The sequence below is a fragment of the Myotis davidii genome, unplaced genomic scaffold, assembly GCF_000327345.1.
Source record: "Myotis davidii unplaced genomic scaffold, ASM32734v1 scaffold1337, whole genome shotgun sequence".
In the NCBI taxonomy this organism is placed as follows: Eukaryota; Metazoa; Chordata; class Mammalia; order Chiroptera; family Vespertilionidae; genus Myotis; species Myotis davidii.
In genome coordinates this window covers 39,866-58,930 of record NW_006288602.1, presented here as the reverse complement: position 1 = coordinate 58,930, position 19,065 = coordinate 39,866, and the positions used below count along the sequence as shown (strand labels likewise).

Genomic DNA, 19,065 nt, shown 5'->3' with positions numbered 1-19,065 from the left:
AAGAGCATCTGTAGTTGAATTAATAATGAAGATGTGGTGAGAAGCAAAGTTGACCTAGTTTTCTTCTGCTTACCTGTCTCCCTTCAACCTCCCCCCATTCAAACCAGTCTTAACAAGGTAGGAAGGAAGAGAAGTTTTATATAATTTCACCAAGAACTATAGTATCTTGCATAGAAAATGCAAATATTTTCATTTTCACCAAAGATTAATGTAATTGGGGAAATGCTACTTAAATCCCTGAAGGGCCATTTGAGTCAACTGCCATGAACATATCCAGGATGCACCTAAGATGAACAAGTTCCATTGGATGAGTACAATTGGAATAAAAGTTACACTTTTTTAAAAAGCTAAATTCACAGCAGTAAATGCTCCTGCTTCCTTATAGGACATTCAAGAAGTTTTATAGTTACTCTAGTAAACCTCTGAATGCCACATAGTTTGTGTGGTGTGCCCTTTATTTTCTAATATCATTAGAATTCTCTCTTAATCAGCCTGGTTACTTGAGATATTTTTCCATCCTCTCTCATCTAGCCTCTCTTTGTGACCAGCAGCATACATTCATACTGTGTCAGGCTGTAAAAAGGGATTCAGATTATAACTTTGAAACAGTTTTTCTTGGTGCGACACTATGTAGTCACAACTGGTCTCAGGTATTATAAATGCATGAATTTCTAAGCAATGCTTTGCTGACTTTTATGAATGTCTATTTGCGAAAATGTCATATTTATAATACTGGAATATGAGATGGAAACAAGACAGATTTATTATGTAGTTGTCTAGAAAAAATAAACATTAAAATTACCACATTTGAAGTAAAGGATGTGTTTTCCACAAACGTGAGATCATTTATCCTTTGCTGAAGACATAATGGTCTTCTGAGCAGAAAAGCTGTAGGATCATTTCTAAAATGTAAACCTCGTCTTCTTCTGGGCTTTCATATTTCTTGAATTTCTTCCAGCAGCATCACAAATGGTGTTTATTAATGTAGACACATTGTGATTTGGGGTGGCAGGTGCTGTCTTGTCATATTGTGTTTTAAATTTTAGAATACAAAGACACATTCTTTCATCAAGCACCAGAATTAATAGGCTAGTAGTGTGTTTCCTACCAAAGATGTCCCTTAATTTATGTACTCAGTTCACAGGGGAGTTCTACCAAATATTCAAAGAAGCACCAACACCTATTCTCCTCAAACTATTTCAAAAAATTCAAGAGGAAGGAACACTTCCATTCTCTTTTTATGAGCCCAGAATTACCCTAATTCCAAAACCAGATAAAGATATGACAAATAACAGGCCAATACCCCTGATGAACATAGATGCTAAAATCCTCAACAAAATTTTAGCAAATTTGATCTAGCAATACATTAAAAAGATCATACATCATGCATGACCAACTGTGATTTATTCTGGGGATGCAAGGCTGGTACAATATTCACAAATAAATAAATGTGATACAGCACATAAATAGATTGCAAGACAAAAATCACATGATCATAACAATTGATACAGAAAAAGCATTCGACAAAATCCAATAACATTTTCTGATAAAAATTCTCAGCAAAGTGGGAATAGAGAGATCATACCTCAACATAATAAAAGCCATGCATGACAAACCTACAGCCCACATCATACTCAATGGACAAAACCTAAAACTATTTCCCTTAAGAACAAGAATAATACAGGGATGACCACTTTCACCACTCTTTCTCAACATAGAACTAGAAGTCTTGGCCATGGCAATCAGACAAGAAGAAAAAATAAAAGGCACCCAAAATGGAAAAGAAGAAGTAAAAGTCTCTTTATTCACAGATGACATGATATTGAACAAAGAAAACTCTAAAGACTACATCAAAACTACTAGATTTAATAAATAAATTCAGAAACATAGTAGGATGCAAAATTAATACTCAAAAATTCATAGCATTTTTATGCACCAATAGTGAACTCTCAGAAAGAGAAACTAAAATGAAAAACAATCCCATTTACCATTGCAACAAAAAATTAAGATACTTAGCAATAAACTTAACCAAGGAGATAAAAGACCTGTACTCCGAAAATTACAGGACCTTGAAAAAAGAGATAGAGGAAGATATAAACAAGTGGAAGAATATGTCATGTTCATGGATTGGTAGAATCAACATCGTTGAAATGTCCATACTACCCAAAGCAATCTACAGATTCAATGCAATCCCTATTAAAATACCAACGGCATTTTTCACAGACCTAGAACAAACACTCCAAAAATTTATATAAAATCAAAAGAGACCCCGAACAGCTGCAGCAATCTTGTGAAAGAAGAACAAATTGAAGGAATCACAATACCAGATATCAAGTTATACTGCAAAGCCACTATTCTCAAAACAGTCACAAGAACAGGCATATAGGTCAATGGAACAGAATAGAGAACCCAGAAATCCACCCAAGCCACTATGCTCAATTAATATTTGACAAAGCAGGCAAGAGCATATATTGGAGTAGTCACTAATCATCTGAGAGACGCGGGTTAATATGACATGAGGTACCATCTCACACCGGTCAGAATGGCTATCATCAACAAATCAACAAATGATAAGTGTTGGATAGGATGCAGAGAAAAAGGAACACTTGTGTACTGCTGGTGGGAATGCAGACTGGTGCAGCCACTGTGGAAAACAGTATGGAGTTTCCTCAAAAAATTAAAAATTCAACTCCCATTTGACCCAGTGATCCCCCTTATAGTAATATATGCTAAGAACCCCGAAACACTCATCAGAAAGAATATATGCACCCATATGTTCATAGCACTGTAATTTACAATAGCTAAGATTTGGGAATAGCCTACGTGCCCATCAGCAGATGAGTGTATAAAAAACTGGTACATTTACACAATGGAATAGTACGTGGCAATAAAAACAAAAGAACTCTTACCATTTGCAACAGCATGGATGGACCTAGAGAGCATTATGCTGAACCAAATAAGCCAGTCAGAAAAAGATAAGTATCACATGATCTCATTCATATGTGGAATCTAATGAACCAAATAAACTGATGGTCAAAAATAGACCCAGAGACATAGAAGCATGAACAGACTGTTGAACCTCAGAGGGAAGGCGGGGGAGGGTGGGTGGAAAGAGATCAATCAATGAACTTGTATGCATAAATGTATAACCTGTGGACACAGACAATGCAGTTGTGAGGGCTTGGGGGTGTGGATGTGAGCTGGCTGGAAGAACTTAATGGGGGAAAAAGGAGGATCTATGTAATACTTTCAACAATAAAGATTAAAAAAAAAACCCTCAAAATGGATGAAAGATTTAAATGGAAGTCATGAAACCATAAAAATCCTAGAAGAAACCATAGGCAGCAAAATCTCAGACAGCAATATGTTTGCTGATAGATCTCCTAGGGGCAGGAAAAGAAAGGAAAAATTAAACAAATGGGACTATTTCTAAATAAAAAGCTTCTGAACAGCAAGGAAACCATCAACAAAATGAAAAGGGAGCTCCCTATATGGGAGAACATATTAGCCAATGATACAGCTAATAAGGGGTTAAATTCCAAAATATATAAAGAATTCATACAACTTACCAAAAGGAAGATAAACAATCCAATTAAATAATGGGCAGAGGACCTAAATAGACAAAAATCCAAAGAGGACATACAGATGGCCAAGAGACACATGAAAAAATATTCAAAGTCACTAAAACTGCTTATTTTGAACTTTAGGTTTGTGTTTTTGAAAATGTACCCCAAGTCATTTTACATTTCATGCTGTCTAATGTTGACAGATGAATGACAGTTTTAAGCAAAAAAAAATGTATTTAATTATAAATAGTGTACTCTGAAAATTGAAAGTCCTCATTTTATTTATTATGCAAAAATAGAGTAAAATAAATGTATTAGGTTTCTAATGGTGTTATTTTTTTCTTTTCCCCAAATGAGTAAGGTAGTTAACATTATATACTTTTTAAAGACCATGACCATTCATGGATTCAAAGAATTACAGGGATTTGAATGAATCTTAAACGTTACCTATTCCATCCTACTTTCACCCAGAAACCAAATTTCCACTACAAAAATTCTAACTATATAGTCAAATGGCTTCTGTCTAGAAACCACCAGCATTGAACACATTACTTCCTGAGGCAGCCCCTTAATGGTTAATATGAGACAAAGAAAGTTCTTCCTTAGGTTATGTTGAAATGATGTTCCTCTACATTTTTAATTTATTGGTCTTAGCTCTCACGTCTGAAGCCACCCAGTACAGTCCTAATCCATTTCTCTATGACAGCACTTCAGGTATTTGGAAAAGGCTACTGGCCCCTTCTTGTCTTCTCTTTTTCAATTTGAATATTCCCAGGGTTTTTTTGTTGTTCATCATGTGACAGGACTCTGTGATCCCTTCTCCCTCCTGTGGACACACTCCAGTTGTCAATATATCTTGTTAAAGCTGGTGGTCAAAATGAATTCAATATTCTAGGTATAACCTGACCATCACAGAGCTGAGAAAGATTCAGCTTTCTTGTTGGTGAGTATAATATTAATATACTTTAAAGTCATATTGACTTTTTTTTAAATTTTGTTTTATTGCTTAAAGTATTACAAAGCATATTACATATGTCTCCCCGCCCCCTTGACATTCCCCTGGCCTCCCTTACCCCCCAGTGTCTTATGTCCATTGGTTATGCTTATATGCATGCATACAAGTCCTTTGGTTGATCTCTTACCCTCCCCCTCCTGCCCCCCAACCCTCCCTAGCCTTCCTGCTGTAGTTTGACAGTCTGTTCAAGGCTGCTCTGCCTCTGTATCTATTTTTGTTCATCAGTTTATAATGGTCTCTATAATCCATGAATGAGTGAGATCATGTGGTATTTTTCTTTCATTGACTGGCTTATTTCGCATAATTTGCTAGCCTTACAATGAGCTCACAGTTGAGTCAGGTCTCCCTGTTCTGTATTTGGTGTTTCGAATCAAGTCTAAGACTTCTCATTTATTCATGTTAAATGTCATCTATATTAAATTCCTAATCTTTACAGCCTATTCGTTTTTGGATTCTGATTTTTGTCACCTAGCATTTTTGCTCTCTCTCCCATTTGAAGTAATTTTTAATGAGCATGTCTCTGTGTATTCTTGTGATTAATGCTTAAATATACTAACTTAGTATTGGAACATTTTGATTATTGTTCATAAATCTAATTGAAGGATTTTGAAAACCAGCAAAGGAAAGATGTTTACACTCTTGTTATTTAGAATTTACCTAGTGAAATTAATCAACCTTTATTTATGACCAACAGAAACTAAAAAGTCAGCTTTTATTTTTGCATGCTTATAAATGAAATTAATTTACTTGTTTGATTTTTCTGAGCAAAGGATTTTATAGTATACGTGATGATAAGATTTTGTTTGCTTCAATCAGCTTGTTAATTCCAACACATTTGGATATACAGTACAAAACATACAGTTACTTTAGAATTCAATGCAATTAGCTGCTCTATGAGATACTGTGACATTTAAAATGTCATCACCTCCAAGCATATCTAATGGGAACCAGATGGACAGGCTGCTGGCACCTGGATGCTTTTATGGCACACCTTCATGAAAGCACTACTCTAAGTAAGAACACATCCTAAATGTAGCTATTTAACTTGAGATCCTATAACAGATGGAGAATATATCACACTTTTTGAAGTGAGAAAACTGACATAATAACTCTAACCACATTTTACCAAGATGTAGCTGATAAATATGTAGTAAAAAGCAATTCATTCTAAATAAAAATAGTGTAATTCTCCTGCCATTTGTTTGAATAGTGTCACTCATCTTGGGTCCATGCTGAATAAAGATTTCAAAAATACCTAATTGATCCAATTGATCTAATCAATGTAGAAAAATGTTACCAGATAGCTTTAGCTTTCCCTGGATAATTGTATTATTTCCACTTTGAATTTTGTCTTGGTATACAACAGTGATTTTCAACCTTTTTCATCTCATACCACACATAAACTAACTACTAAAATTCTATGGCATACCAAAATATATATATATATTTCGCCAATCTGAAAAAAAAGTGCAATTTTGATTCATTCATATTGGATGGCTATTGTGTTGGCTGCTGTCATTTCTTTTTATTTGACAATCTAAAGGAAAAGAGGGCAGTGCCCCTGACTAAGCAGCCAGGTATTGCTTGTTTTAAAAAATTTTGTGGCTTACTGGTTGAAAATCATTGGTATACATTTATTACTTTGTAAATATTAATTTCAAAAGTTATCTATACTAATAAAAACCTATGTGGTCATCACATCCTCACACCGTGATGACCTCACGCCATGATGCCCTCATGCAGTAACAATCCATCACTAGGAGGCTGCGTGGCACAGCAACGCACGCATGGGTGGGCAGGGACTTATGCTGTGTGTGCAGGGTGGAGGCAGGTCCCGTCGGCTCCGGCCAACCTCTTTAGGGCAATCCATCGAGGAGCCCTAGATGGGTGGGCAGGGCCCAACTCTTTGGGGGATTGATTGCGGGGTTCCCACACTTTGAGAGTGTGCCCAGGCTGGGGAACGCCCTGCCCCCGCCCAAGTGCATGAATTTCGTGCACTGGGCCACTAGTAAAAAAATAATTTTGAAATCAACTGGATGAACTTTATAAGAGAAACACAACTAAAAAATGTTTAACAGATTCAAGCAATTGTCTTGGTGATTTTTTCTTGATTCAAGGTCTACAAAATCTCTAAAGATTACCTCATATAACAAAATAAAATTATAATCTTCATGTAGAAGCTTAAAATCCATGGAATTCTATGTGCATATAGAAAAAACATACATTAACTTTTCAAGTTGGTATAGAACAATAAGTTGATGACATCAATCTGCAATAACTAATAGGATTCATTATTTGAAACAGGCACAAAGGGAACCTTTTTCCAAATTCCTTTGTCTGTATTCTTCATGGTGTGTTTAGCCTAAATAAAGTTTATGATATAGGCAATCATGTATAAAATTAAGAATAAATACTGAAAAATGTAAAATGTTATCATAAAGATTTGCTCAAAGTTTTAAAAGACTGGAGAACTGTTATTTATGAAATTAGGTTACTTAGAGAAAATTAAAATTAAAATGGGAATATTGGCATTAAACCTGTTTTAGTGAAATCCTGGGAGCCAATATTTCAAAACTAAATATATTTAGTTAAAACTTTGTTGTTTCAGTAAGTCAATCTTCACTTCTATTATCAGGCCAAGATCTGTAAATTCAAAATCTGAACCAATTGTCTTGAAGAGACTTTCATGGTAGTGGTAGTAGGTGTGGACAACAAAGTCTCCTCTTAATTTGATAATAGTTTGGAAGGGGGCTAAGAAATAATCCAGTTTATCTCCTCTCAGTAAGTAAAATGATTTCCTCCATAATTTCCTCCTTAAATGGGATTTCCAACCTGTGATGAAGGGAGCGCACTACTCTTCCAGGCATTTGCTACCTTTTATTTTAAACTGTATTACACAATTGGGAATTATAAACTTGTGAACATTCCTTCCAGTGGTATCATTATTGCTTTGGGTATTGATTATATTTAGGTTATCAAGGAAATAATAAAGAGAACCAATTAAAGTAAACTGTAATTTTAAGGTTAAAATGACCTTGGTAAAAATATTAGTTTTAAAACCAGAATTCTGAACTTCTATAATCATTTTAATGTAAAATATTTTTTTCTAACTAGATTAGTAGAATTTTATTTTCTCCCTTACACCATATTATAAATGATACATATTATGGACTTTTGTTCTAAATTTAAGTTGGGTAATCCAATATTTTATTATTATTATTATCATTGATATTCTTATTTATTTATTTATTTTATATATTTATTTATTCAGTGCTTTTAAAATAACTTGCATATGCACATGTACATACATACACAAGCATATTTTCCCCCCTGCAAATTAGATGACCTTGGATAAATACTTTCAAGCCCAGCAGACAGCTAATATACTTCAAAAATGTAGTTAATTTCTCTTTTTCAACCAGTTGCCAATGTCTGGCAAATTCACCTTTAAGGCAACTCAGAGAGGAACGTGTACTAATGACTTAAATTTAACCAACTGAAATAAAAGTCTTCATCAGATAGTCTTCTTCTTTTTTTGTTATTGTCAGTATTGTACACTTCAGATGTTATATGATGCCATTCTGCAATATCTCAATTATCACTTGCTGATGTTAATTATATTACAAGAACATCACAAATATGATTATGAATGTAACTGTTCCCCCACACCATTATTTCAATTTCAATGTCTACTTATCAAATTTTCTGAAAGAAACTCACTGAACAACATTAGGTATTTTTTCCTGTTTATTGTATAGTTACTCTAAGGTGATGTCACAAATTTAACTTTGAGAGGAATAACATGATCCAGTGTGAAACACGGGAACAACATTTTACAAGGAAGCCACAGCACAAAGTGATGAAACTTTCAAAATTGGGTAGTTCAATGAAACATTTCATTATGTAGCTCTATCAAACTCTGCTGATGGCCTCAGTTTTTAAAACATTTTAACAGCAAATGTTCTTTTTAAGATAATAAATATCCAAACAAGTCAAACTGTAAGCAGAAAGGATGTCAACCATTTTATAAAAATTCTACCCAAATTTACAACATTCATGGTGTATTTTGAAGTAAAATTTCCTTAGAAGAAATAAATTCAGTTCCTTGTTGTTGATGAATATGAACTCAAAAAACAGATCACAAAAATTTTGACTTCCATAGTACTTTGCCTATGACATTTCAGATATCTACTACCCTGGCTTCAAAGACTTTTTGTGGTCATATATAATACAAACACTCATATATTACATGCATCATGTATACTATCTTGGAATTTATTCATCATCTTTACTAAAATGAACCATATTTTAAGGACACTCTTTATCATGCACCCTTAAAAATTTTAATAAGGGCTTCATATTTCCTATCTTTTCCACATGTATTATACAAACAAAATTATAAATTTTTTTTTAGCTGACAGTGTAACAAATGCATCAAGCAATTGGTAGGTATACTGAGTTAAATACATCTCTAATTTTCACACTATTCTTCTATGGGATATCTCAGTCAAATACAGTTGTCACAGACATACACAATTAGAAATGCTAGTAAGGCTAGTACAAATATGTATAAGTAGGTAAATGTCTGCATATAATAGTAAATTCATTCAATTAACATTTTCACATGTGTATATATTTATATAGATATACTAGTATACACACATATAGCAAGTTGGTGTTGTTGTTTTCTTGTAAGTATAGTAAGGTTACTACTGAAAATATGTCAACAGTTTAGTGTTTTGAAAGAACATAAAAAATTGCCTTCTAGGTAATCTGAGTTTGTTATTAAACTTCAAATTAAATACAGTTTGGACTCTCTTCTATTTCTGTTTCAATATAATACTCAACTACTCACAGATCTATAAAACAATATTTCATTTTTAGTGAATATTGATTGGCAATAATTACATGTCATCAATATGTACACATTAGAGAAATGTCTATGATAGTATTCATTTTAATAATTGAATGTCAAGACATAACCATATAAATATTAATGTGTGCTTATATTTAACATTTAACACAAATTGGATTTTTCTAAATTTCAATTATTTTTGTGTGTATCTGGATTTCAATTTAAAAAAATATTAGTACATCTGACTATTTAGAACTGTTTTGCCATACAAGTTTAGCAAACTACTTTTGAACTTAAACATGCCCTAATATGCCATAAGTAACAATGTATGACATGAAGGTTTTATATGTAATTCCACAAGAGCCAGTAACTTAGAAGGCTGTGTCACAAATACTATACTACTCATGGCCTATATACATACACAAATACTTATATAAGCACATCCATAAAAACACTGAGCTCTGTTAATTTACATTAACACACACATACATATATAGATATATGGCCACTATGAAAAATTTAACAGTCCAATGGCTAGAATATATGGAATTATTTTTCAATAATATTATTCTATATTTTCACTCATTTATATTAAGAAATGTGATTTTTAAACTTCATGTTTTAAGCTTTTTTAAAAGAGCCCAATCATGTATAGATCTACAGTGGATGTAAAAAATACCCTTCCTGGGTATCATAGGGAGGGCATATAGTACATAATGGTGGTTCAAAATATTTTTAGAAAATCTCATTTGATTTTTTTAATATTTAGATGAGCCAATAGAGCCAATATATAAATACAGGTATGTGTACAGATGGGTGGACCTGACACTTTTTAAAAGCCTATGAGAGTATAGACATTGTGTCTTACCACTCCCCTCCCTCCACTTAACTGATTAAGCAAGACAAAGAAGAAACTAACCACATGGCTTTCAAAAGCAGTCCTTTGAATTCACACTGAACTTCACACTTGATATATGATTGGGTTTTGCATTTCTAAAATGATGAAAGCAGGGAAATATTTATTACATCATTTTCAATGATGTTTAAGAAAAATAGTGAGTACAAATTAAAACTATCAAACTTTTAACTAGAACACGGTGCCTTCAGCACATTTAAGGTTTACCAATAAGGACAAAAATGCATGTTTCTGCTGGAGTTCTTTCCTGCTTAGTAGAACAATTTTAAAATTCAGTGTCTATATTTTTTTAAAAATAATTCCATATGCAAATAAATCTTAACTTCCTATAAATCATCAGTTTGGTTCCACTAATGAACTGAAAACTTCTGGTTTATTGCTAAGGATATTTTTATCTATTTCTGCTGTAGTCTAATGTACACTCTGCATAGAAAGATATGTCAAAGTCTATAAACTGTGTGCTGTTTCAATCTCTGAGGGACTTCAGTTTCAAAAAGTAAATGATAAACATTGCCCCTGAACAGTCCTTTAATAAAAGACATATGTTGAAAAGATTAAATGCCATGGAATAGCATTTCCGTTTTAAACTGCTTGAATGGAAAGTTGGCCATGATAACATCAATTAGTACAAGTTCAGGGTGTGTTTTTTTTCTGTGTCTAAAGAAAATCATAGACTTCATATCAGTTGGTAAAATCTGCCACTTATACAGAATAAATATCATTTATTGGACCTCTCTAAGCAGTAGTTCTCCATAAGATAGACAATGTAGGGAAGTTAAATTATTGGAATTTATTTTTGTTCTGGACCATCTAATCCCACCAGATTTAGTTAACTGTTCCACTGCTTTCTTTGCATTTTGGACAGTTCAGTCAAATACATACCAATCTTTTATGTTTTAAGACTCAACAGCATTAAGTAATGCATTTTACAAAGACATAACTAGAACAGACACCAGCATAGGCAACTTCCCAGATGTTTACTATTTCAGATAAAACAAAGCAGCCTTTTGATCTCAGCAGGAGTCTTTGTTCGTTTCTATTGGAAACAGTTTTAAAACATGAAGTCTGGAACAGGTATTATTATGAACTGCTCTTTCAAGATGGAATGGTTCAGTTTGCGGTTCTCGAATAACCTGCCAGAGAAGTGTCTTTCTCTCCAACAGACAGGATAATGAGGCACTAATTATTATAAGGCTAAGTTTTCAAATGCTGTTAGATTGCCTGGACTTTTTTTAAATCTTCTTTTGGTTGAAGTATTTTATTCACTTGGAAAGTGAAATGGTAACATATGTAACTATAAGCCAGATGGTAAAATTTAATAGTTGAGTAATTTATCAAGGAGTTAAATTGCTAACATTTTAAATAGTATATGACAACTGAATTTCTCTCCATCTTGAATCAAACATTTTGTTTTAAAATCCATTTTCAAGTAAAATTTGAAAATAAAAACGCCAGTAAAAGCCTCCAAATGACATCATACATTTTTAATTTATCACCTACTGAGATATGTCAAGCCTGTATAGTATGAAAACCATGCTTCACAAGTCTTAAATTGTTAGTGGTTAGCAAAACTAGATGATCAGTAGGATATGGCTTAAATACAATAGACCATACACATTAATTTGACATTCAGATTGTAAAATAATTATTTTATGTTTAAGAAAAGCTGACCATAATTTTTAAAGAGAAGACCAGAAGAGCAGAATAGGTTAATGTTAACAATGGGTTATAATCATAGACTTATTTGGTTTAACACAAAAGGAGTTTTGCATATGAAAATTTCCAAAACACTACCAAGATTTAGGATTTATTGGAATGGAGATTTAGATATTTGGGGCCTTCTTTATACAGTACCATCTAAAAGAATTTAGCTTTTCAAATTGATTTTTTGGAAGAAGTCTAGATACAATTATTTTTTTAGTTCTGTGTGTAAAAAAAAAGTTCCCTAGCTACAGACTTTACACATTTGAAAAATTACATATATAGTTGTGAGAGGAATTATATAATTTATAGTTCTTCATGTTAGTGTTTAGCTTCAGCTATTTTTAAACTGTTTGAAATAAAAAATAATTTAAAAAGTTTAAATTTGCTCAAGAAAAATAAGGAAATTGTCTAATGTTTAATGTTAAAATCTTCATGAGATGTATCCTTGATATGGGTATTTTTCCTCAATTATATTAATCCACAAAATGACAAGTAGCTTTCTCTGCTGACTAGAAAGGAAAAAAATCTACCTGTATATTTTTATTATTTTGCTATAAAAGTACCTTTAAATATTACCAACCCAAATTTTTAAAAGAATTTAATTTTAAGAAAAAAATGTGTTTTAGTGTCATTTTAATCTGCTTGACCAAAAATACAGAAAAATTGTATCTACATGTCTACTGTGATTAAAATGAAAACCCCAGATACAGAAATTATAACTGTATTGCTGCATCATTAACATATTCTTATACTCAATATTGGGTCCATATTTGAAATTCATCTGGAGCCAGGCCTTGCATAAAACCTCAGCAACTGAGTTTGTGTTCATGATCCCCTAATCAAATAATGTAGGAGACATAGAAAGAAAAACTCCAGGATTAACATCATAAATACAAAATGCCTGCATATTTACTTTTATATAATTTGGGCTTTGCAATTTCAAAGTATGCAAAAGTTTTTTGTGTATTTTACTGTTAGACTTTTGCTTAGAAAATGTTTACCCTTCACCTAATCACAAACCATATACATTGCACCATTGTCTCTTTTACACCGAGTCTCCCATTGAATCCAAATCATCTGAAGAGAGGGGCCGGTAGAGGTCCTGTAAGACGAAGGGCAGTATAAATTGTTTACTCGGTCCTCATAGGTGCTCTATGGCTCCCAGGAGTGGAGCAACACTGAATGAGCACAAGTAGTGTCTAATGTCATTAGACCTATTAGTGACCAAATTCATATAAGAGGAAAAATAATTGAGAAACCATCTAAATAGACAAAATAGTCCTTATTTTGCCTTATTGATTTGATCTCCTCAAGAACTTTTACCTTCCTTTGTGTCCAGTTAAGTTTTACAGCCGCTGAGGCTGTCAATGCCATCCCTGCTTGTATGTATCTAGACAATTCTTTCTTGAACACCTCCTTCCCATTTGGGGTAGAAGAAGAATATGCTTACTTCACAAAATAACTTATTAGAAGCCCCAGCTGCTATTCAGCAAATTCAAGTCCCAGAGCAGCAACCTAAGTGTTGTATTTGCACATCACATAAACCTAATAAACAGTGCCTTTTCAAATTTTATGTTTGAAAGAAAGAATTCAAACTTGACTCACACCCCTTTCTAATATTCTTCCCCAGTTCCGCAACCACTCACCTAGCACCTCTCTTTCTCTCCCCTTCACCCTTATTGCCAAGAGATCTCTCTCTATTAGTAGCCAGGCAACCAGCTCAGATCTGCAGTGTCTAAGAATCCTGGCTTCTTTCCTATTTTGTACCACCCACTCTGTACATCATCTGAATGATCAGATAACCTACAAAAAGGCAGCAATGTGGGAGGATAGTGGGTAGCTTCATTCAACCCACATAACACATTTCTTTCTGATTAAAAAATGGGACCCAAGAAAGTTCGTGGATGGAGAAGATCCTCCAAGATGTTCATCTGTGACCAGTCAAATGCTTCTAGACAGCAATTTAAATAACTATTTTGTAAAAACAGAGAGGTTGCTTGGTACCTTACTAACAGTACTTTCATAAAGAAAAATATCTGGCATGCAGACTCTTGTTGTATATAACTATTCTAAAACCAAGAGAGATAACATAAAAATATGATTTTAAGGGAAGTTAAAAAACTGATTGGATTATCATAATTAATATGAATGAAAATATAGATTTTCTTGTTTGTGAAGAAATTAGTCAAACATCTCACTATTTCTTTAAAACACAAAAATTTCTGTTCAGGTAGGAAGTGTGAGTGTGTGTCTACGTGTGTGTTTAGGGGGACAGCCAAGTTTTCCTGGCCACGTTGCTAGGCAACAGAGAGGGAAAATAGAAGTAGCTACTTCTTTCCAGTTTGCAATAAAAAAGTTAATTTATTCATTGAAATATCTTCTTTTAGCACTTGCCATCTTTCACTTATTTCAGTATTTCCTGCATATGAGTACAGCCAAACATTTGAGAAGAACATTAACCAAATTTGAAGCAGGATCAGTTTTTAGTGATATTAGAGGCCCATTTTAATCTGGAGAGGTTATTTGATGTAGTTGACTCCACACCCAGATGAAAGCTTCTCTTGCTAGAGCAGCTGGAAGTGTGCCCATCCACTGACACGGTACATGAATGGAGAATGTTCATGTATGGCCTGAATTCAAAAGCCTGGAAACTGAGCCATCTCTGATTCATCCAGTTCTCCGCAAATAACATGTGCGTAATAAATGTTTTCAGATGATGATAAACCCTGTATCTTTATAAAACAAGTGGTATTGTTTTCCCCTCTCAGGTATGATGCTTGCATTGTTAATTTAAATGACAAAATGAAGAATGTATAAGACAACCAACCCTTACAATCAGTTCCCACATGACAATGTTAATAATATAAACTATTGGCCACACAGCTGCTAGCAACTACATGGAAATTTTCTGCCTCAGTTGGACAAAATAATAGTGAAATAGAAAATATAGAGAGCAGAAGTAAATTCCAGCCTCATTCTTCAAACAAAGGGTTAAGCAAGGAGCTTTATATCCCCAATAAGCATCCAGGAGAGAAAATCAGATATGGCAGGGCTTCTCAGCCATTCTAATTTAATCTCAATCACTAAGCATGAACAAAATCCTAAATCTGAGTTTAATAAATTCAAAGGATAAAGATGAATTTCTATACAAGGTATACTCTTCAAAGTATATACTTCAAAAGGGAGAATGTTCTATGAAAGAGGGCCCTTTCTGTGCTATATCCAGTGGTTGTTCCTACAAATGGGGACCTAGCTAGGTAATATTTACACACACACACACACACACACACACACACACACACACACTCACACACACACAATCACCCTACTACTCCCTCCACTCAAACATAGACATTTAGCAGATTAAATTAATTTGGCCAATTCTTTTTAGTAGTTTACTAATAACTACTGTACTTTAAAATGCCAAATTAGACTGTGGCCAAGAAGAAAACCATACTGAAAACACTTGAACAGAACTGAAATAAAATTATTGGGTTTTCTATCTGGAAAGAGCCTCTTTATTTTCTTTCATTTTTCAAAACCTAGAAAGGATAACAGACTAATCTAAGATAACACAGCTACTTAGTGAAGGAGCTGGTGCCAAACCCCGGGCCTCATCAAATAATCCAAATAAGCCAAACCCGATGCCAAGGGCATCAGTGGAGAATGACAATACAACCTGAAAATGGTGAGACAGGCTCCAAAGGGACAAGGGACTGATTCCACAGGCCCCCTTTAGACAGTGCTGTGTGAACACAACCTGGGAGGAAGCTTGAACAGAGGAGCTTCCATGTTGGTTACAGTTTAAACTTATGGAACTTGGAAGTCTCATTTTAAAACACTTAATAAAAGAAGCCAAATTCAAGAGTCTAGTATTTGATGTCCAAAGACTCCAAGAAGCCTTTGCTTATTAAAATATTCAGTGAGCAACATCATAAAACCTCCTAAGCGCCTGTATTTCTCCCCACCTTGCTTGTGAAATCAAACAATGAAAGGCCTTCCATTTCCTCCACTGTATCTTCCCCCTCCTCCCCTTTTCACTCCTTTTAGTCTTGCCTTAGTTTTTCTGGAAAAGATAAACATTACAGGTTGTAAAGGGATAAAAACAGTAGTTCTTCCATTCCCCTTCCTTAGCATGGAGAAGCTAACACTGTTTTCAGTAACTTTTTAATTTTGATATCCAAACTTGGTCATTTTCTCCATCATTACACAGGAAGCTAAAAATTAAAGTCAGGTAGTGATGAAAAACAAGGTGCTCCATGTGAGTTTCATTCACAAAAGCATGTCTCATATGGACCCATGTCCTTTTCCATTGACCCTAATCCACTCTGGAACACCATTCTATGCTATAAAGCAACTCCTGACAATGGGCCACCCCTCCAACAATGGCACTTTTTCTTCTCCTTCCAATGGAAGGCTGATGATCAATGATGATGTCTAATAAAGCTTGTTAAACTCAGGAAGCTTACAAGTCAGTGCAGGTAAGGTCTTTGTAATTCAGGACAAAAAAGTAAGGAATTAAAAAGTGAAGCAGCAACTATTTATTCTTCTCAGAGATAAGGTTTAAACAGGTTCATAGAGAAAGTAAAAGCCCTGAGTTTTACCTAAGAGAAACTATAGCCATAACAACTAACCCGCCATTGCTCACCTCCTGTTCTACCTCCGCCTGGTTATTACTTAGAGACAAGAGTGCTATTATGAGAGAGCTATTTGCTGGCACCTGTGCTGTTCTACACCAAGGTGCATACAGATTTGAAGCAAGGAGCTTGTTTATTTTCTTACCCTCTGCTTCCGCAGGCTTCCTGGGCTGGTGGGTGATGGACTTGGTGACTTGCCAGACCGTGGAGTGGAGAGCTGACTACCAGGGGTCCCATTAACTAGAAGTACAAAGAATCACAGATGGGAAAATGGCATGTTAAAAAAGTTTCATGACAAAATAAACTTCTCTGAGAAATAATTACAGAGGAACATTTGCTAAAATTCCAGATACCTTTTTATCTGTGGTCCTGAGAAAAAGCTTCAGCAGTAGGTTACATAAAATTTTTTAAATGTTTTTTCACACCTTTCCTGATGAATTTATTAATGATGTCTTTGACTGTGCAGATAGAGATTTGGGGAATGTGATTAAAGCCCTGGGGCAATTTCAATGGGATTCATCCTTAATTCGTTAGCTTCCAGTAGGAGTAAATATTAGCACAGCACTCAGGTGATATTCACAGTACTTGTTAAACTAAATCACTATATTTTTATAGTTAACAATTCACTTCTAGAAGTTCCTGCATCCATTTCTGCCCTGGACATCTCCCTCACCTAAACACTTGAAGGACCTGCTTTTAAACAAGACAAAGTAATTGGCACAGACACTTGAGAACTCCTCACTGATTGTCCTTACCACTGTTGAAAAATAAAAGCTGATTTCTAATAGATTTAAATCACTGGAATTTTACCTGATTATTAAGACTTTCATGCAACATTATCACTAAACAGAACCAAAGCCACAGAGCTCAAGTTAACAATTATTTTTCTCTAAGTAACATTACAAAACACTTAAAGATATTACTTTACAAAGATATATAAGGACAACATTTTTACATGTTTCACATCCACAGGTAGGGAAGTAGAAGTAGCAATGAGACACACACATTCTTAAGAATGCATAACAAACATTTTCTAAAAGGAAGAGCAATGATGCATTTAACTTACCTTCTATGAGTTCTAACATGGGCACAGTCTTACTGTTTGACCTGACAATAGTAAGAGGCAGTCCCTTCTCAGCACTAAGCCAAGCACCCGCAGAAATGTGAGGCAGTTGGATTAGTTAAGGATGGCTAAGGCTGCTGCTCCCAGAGCAGATGGAATGAGATGCAGGATTCATCAGCAGATGCCTTTTCTGCATAAGGCTGACGTCTTCCAAGCAGTAGTGGGAGGTGCAGGTTCTGTCTCAGGCTGTATCAAAGGTGTCAATTAAGCCTCATGCCAACTCGGGAGCCACTGCAACACCCTCCCAGACACCACTAACTCCCTGAAGGCCAGAAGCTGGAGCCCTTTTTCAGTACTTTGCACTGAATCATAATAAAGTGCCTCCGGGGAAGCAAGAGACCCTGTGACTCATCTGAAAATCAAAATGACAGCAACTCTTCTAAAGCCTGTTGACTACCCAGTACTAAGTATATCCTTAAAAATTTAGTGGTATGATGTTTATTGATTTTTCATACACAATGTTTGCACAAAATCTTTGGGTCCATGAAAGTGGGAGGTTGTTTGTCTTCTCCAAAGACCTTAAAAAAATGTCATATAGCCTACATTGCACTAATTTGTTTTGCCTTTGAAATGCATTTGGTGATTTAAAAAATACAACTTCTTTTTCTGTTTTTTTGGCAGCTTAAAGTAGAGAGCACTGCACATGCTTTAATTTGCTTGCTTTCTACAGTCCATCCTTACTGAGCTTGATGCTCAGGCCTCTTTGCACTGGACTTCCCAGCCAGTGGCCTCTATGGGAAGGGCTCCTAAACAGGCAAGAACTAAAGAGCTGTGGGCAACTAATAAACCAGTAAGCAAAATATCCCTAGGAGTTGATGGAAAACATGTTTTATGAATGTAATATTTTCTTTGCCCGCTTCTCCACTTTATGCCTTTGGTTCAACAAAACAGATTGGGGAAAAAACTGAGCAAATGGGGAAGCAAACATAGTATTGACATATTAAAATTTTGAGACGCTAATCTTATCAAGCCAATTAGGAAGGGGGAGTGGATTCTTAGGAAATCAGCCTTAGGAATACATTGTTTAAAAAAGAAAAAGAAAACAATAAAAAAACTTTCACTTCAGTTTATTGAAGAACTTATTTTCAATGGAACATTTAAATTTATACATATATATATAATTTACATACATATATAATTTAAATGTTATATATTCTATCTAATAAAAGAGAAACATGATAATTAGCTGTACGTCTGCTACCCTTCCCATTGGCTAATCAGGGAGATATGTAAATTAACTGCCAGCTAG

The 19,065-nt window shown here is 34.4% G+C and overlaps 1 protein-coding gene across 4 annotated transcripts in view; it reads right to left on the bottom strand.

Annotated features, from left to right (window-relative positions):
* Nucleotides 1-18,135, bottom strand: part of DCLK1 (doublecortin like kinase 1) — a 112,449-nt gene extending 94,314 nt beyond the window's left edge. For 2 of the 4 annotated variants that reach the window (XM_006760367.2, XM_006760366.2), the window contains exons 1-2: nucleotides 17,760-18,135; nucleotides 16,839-16,933 (exon numbers count right to left, since the gene is read on the bottom strand). In XM_006760367.2, coding sequence (XP_006760430.1) covers nucleotides 16,839-16,933; nucleotides 17,760-17,778 — 114 coding nt within the window. In that variant the 5' untranslated portion in view covers nucleotides 17,779-18,135. The remainder of the gene's footprint in view (nucleotides 1-16,838; nucleotides 16,934-17,759) is intronic. The other 2 variants (XM_015561788.1, XM_015561787.1) reach the window with 2 other exon arrangements.
* Between the last annotated feature and the right edge of the window lie 930 nt (nucleotides 18,136-19,065).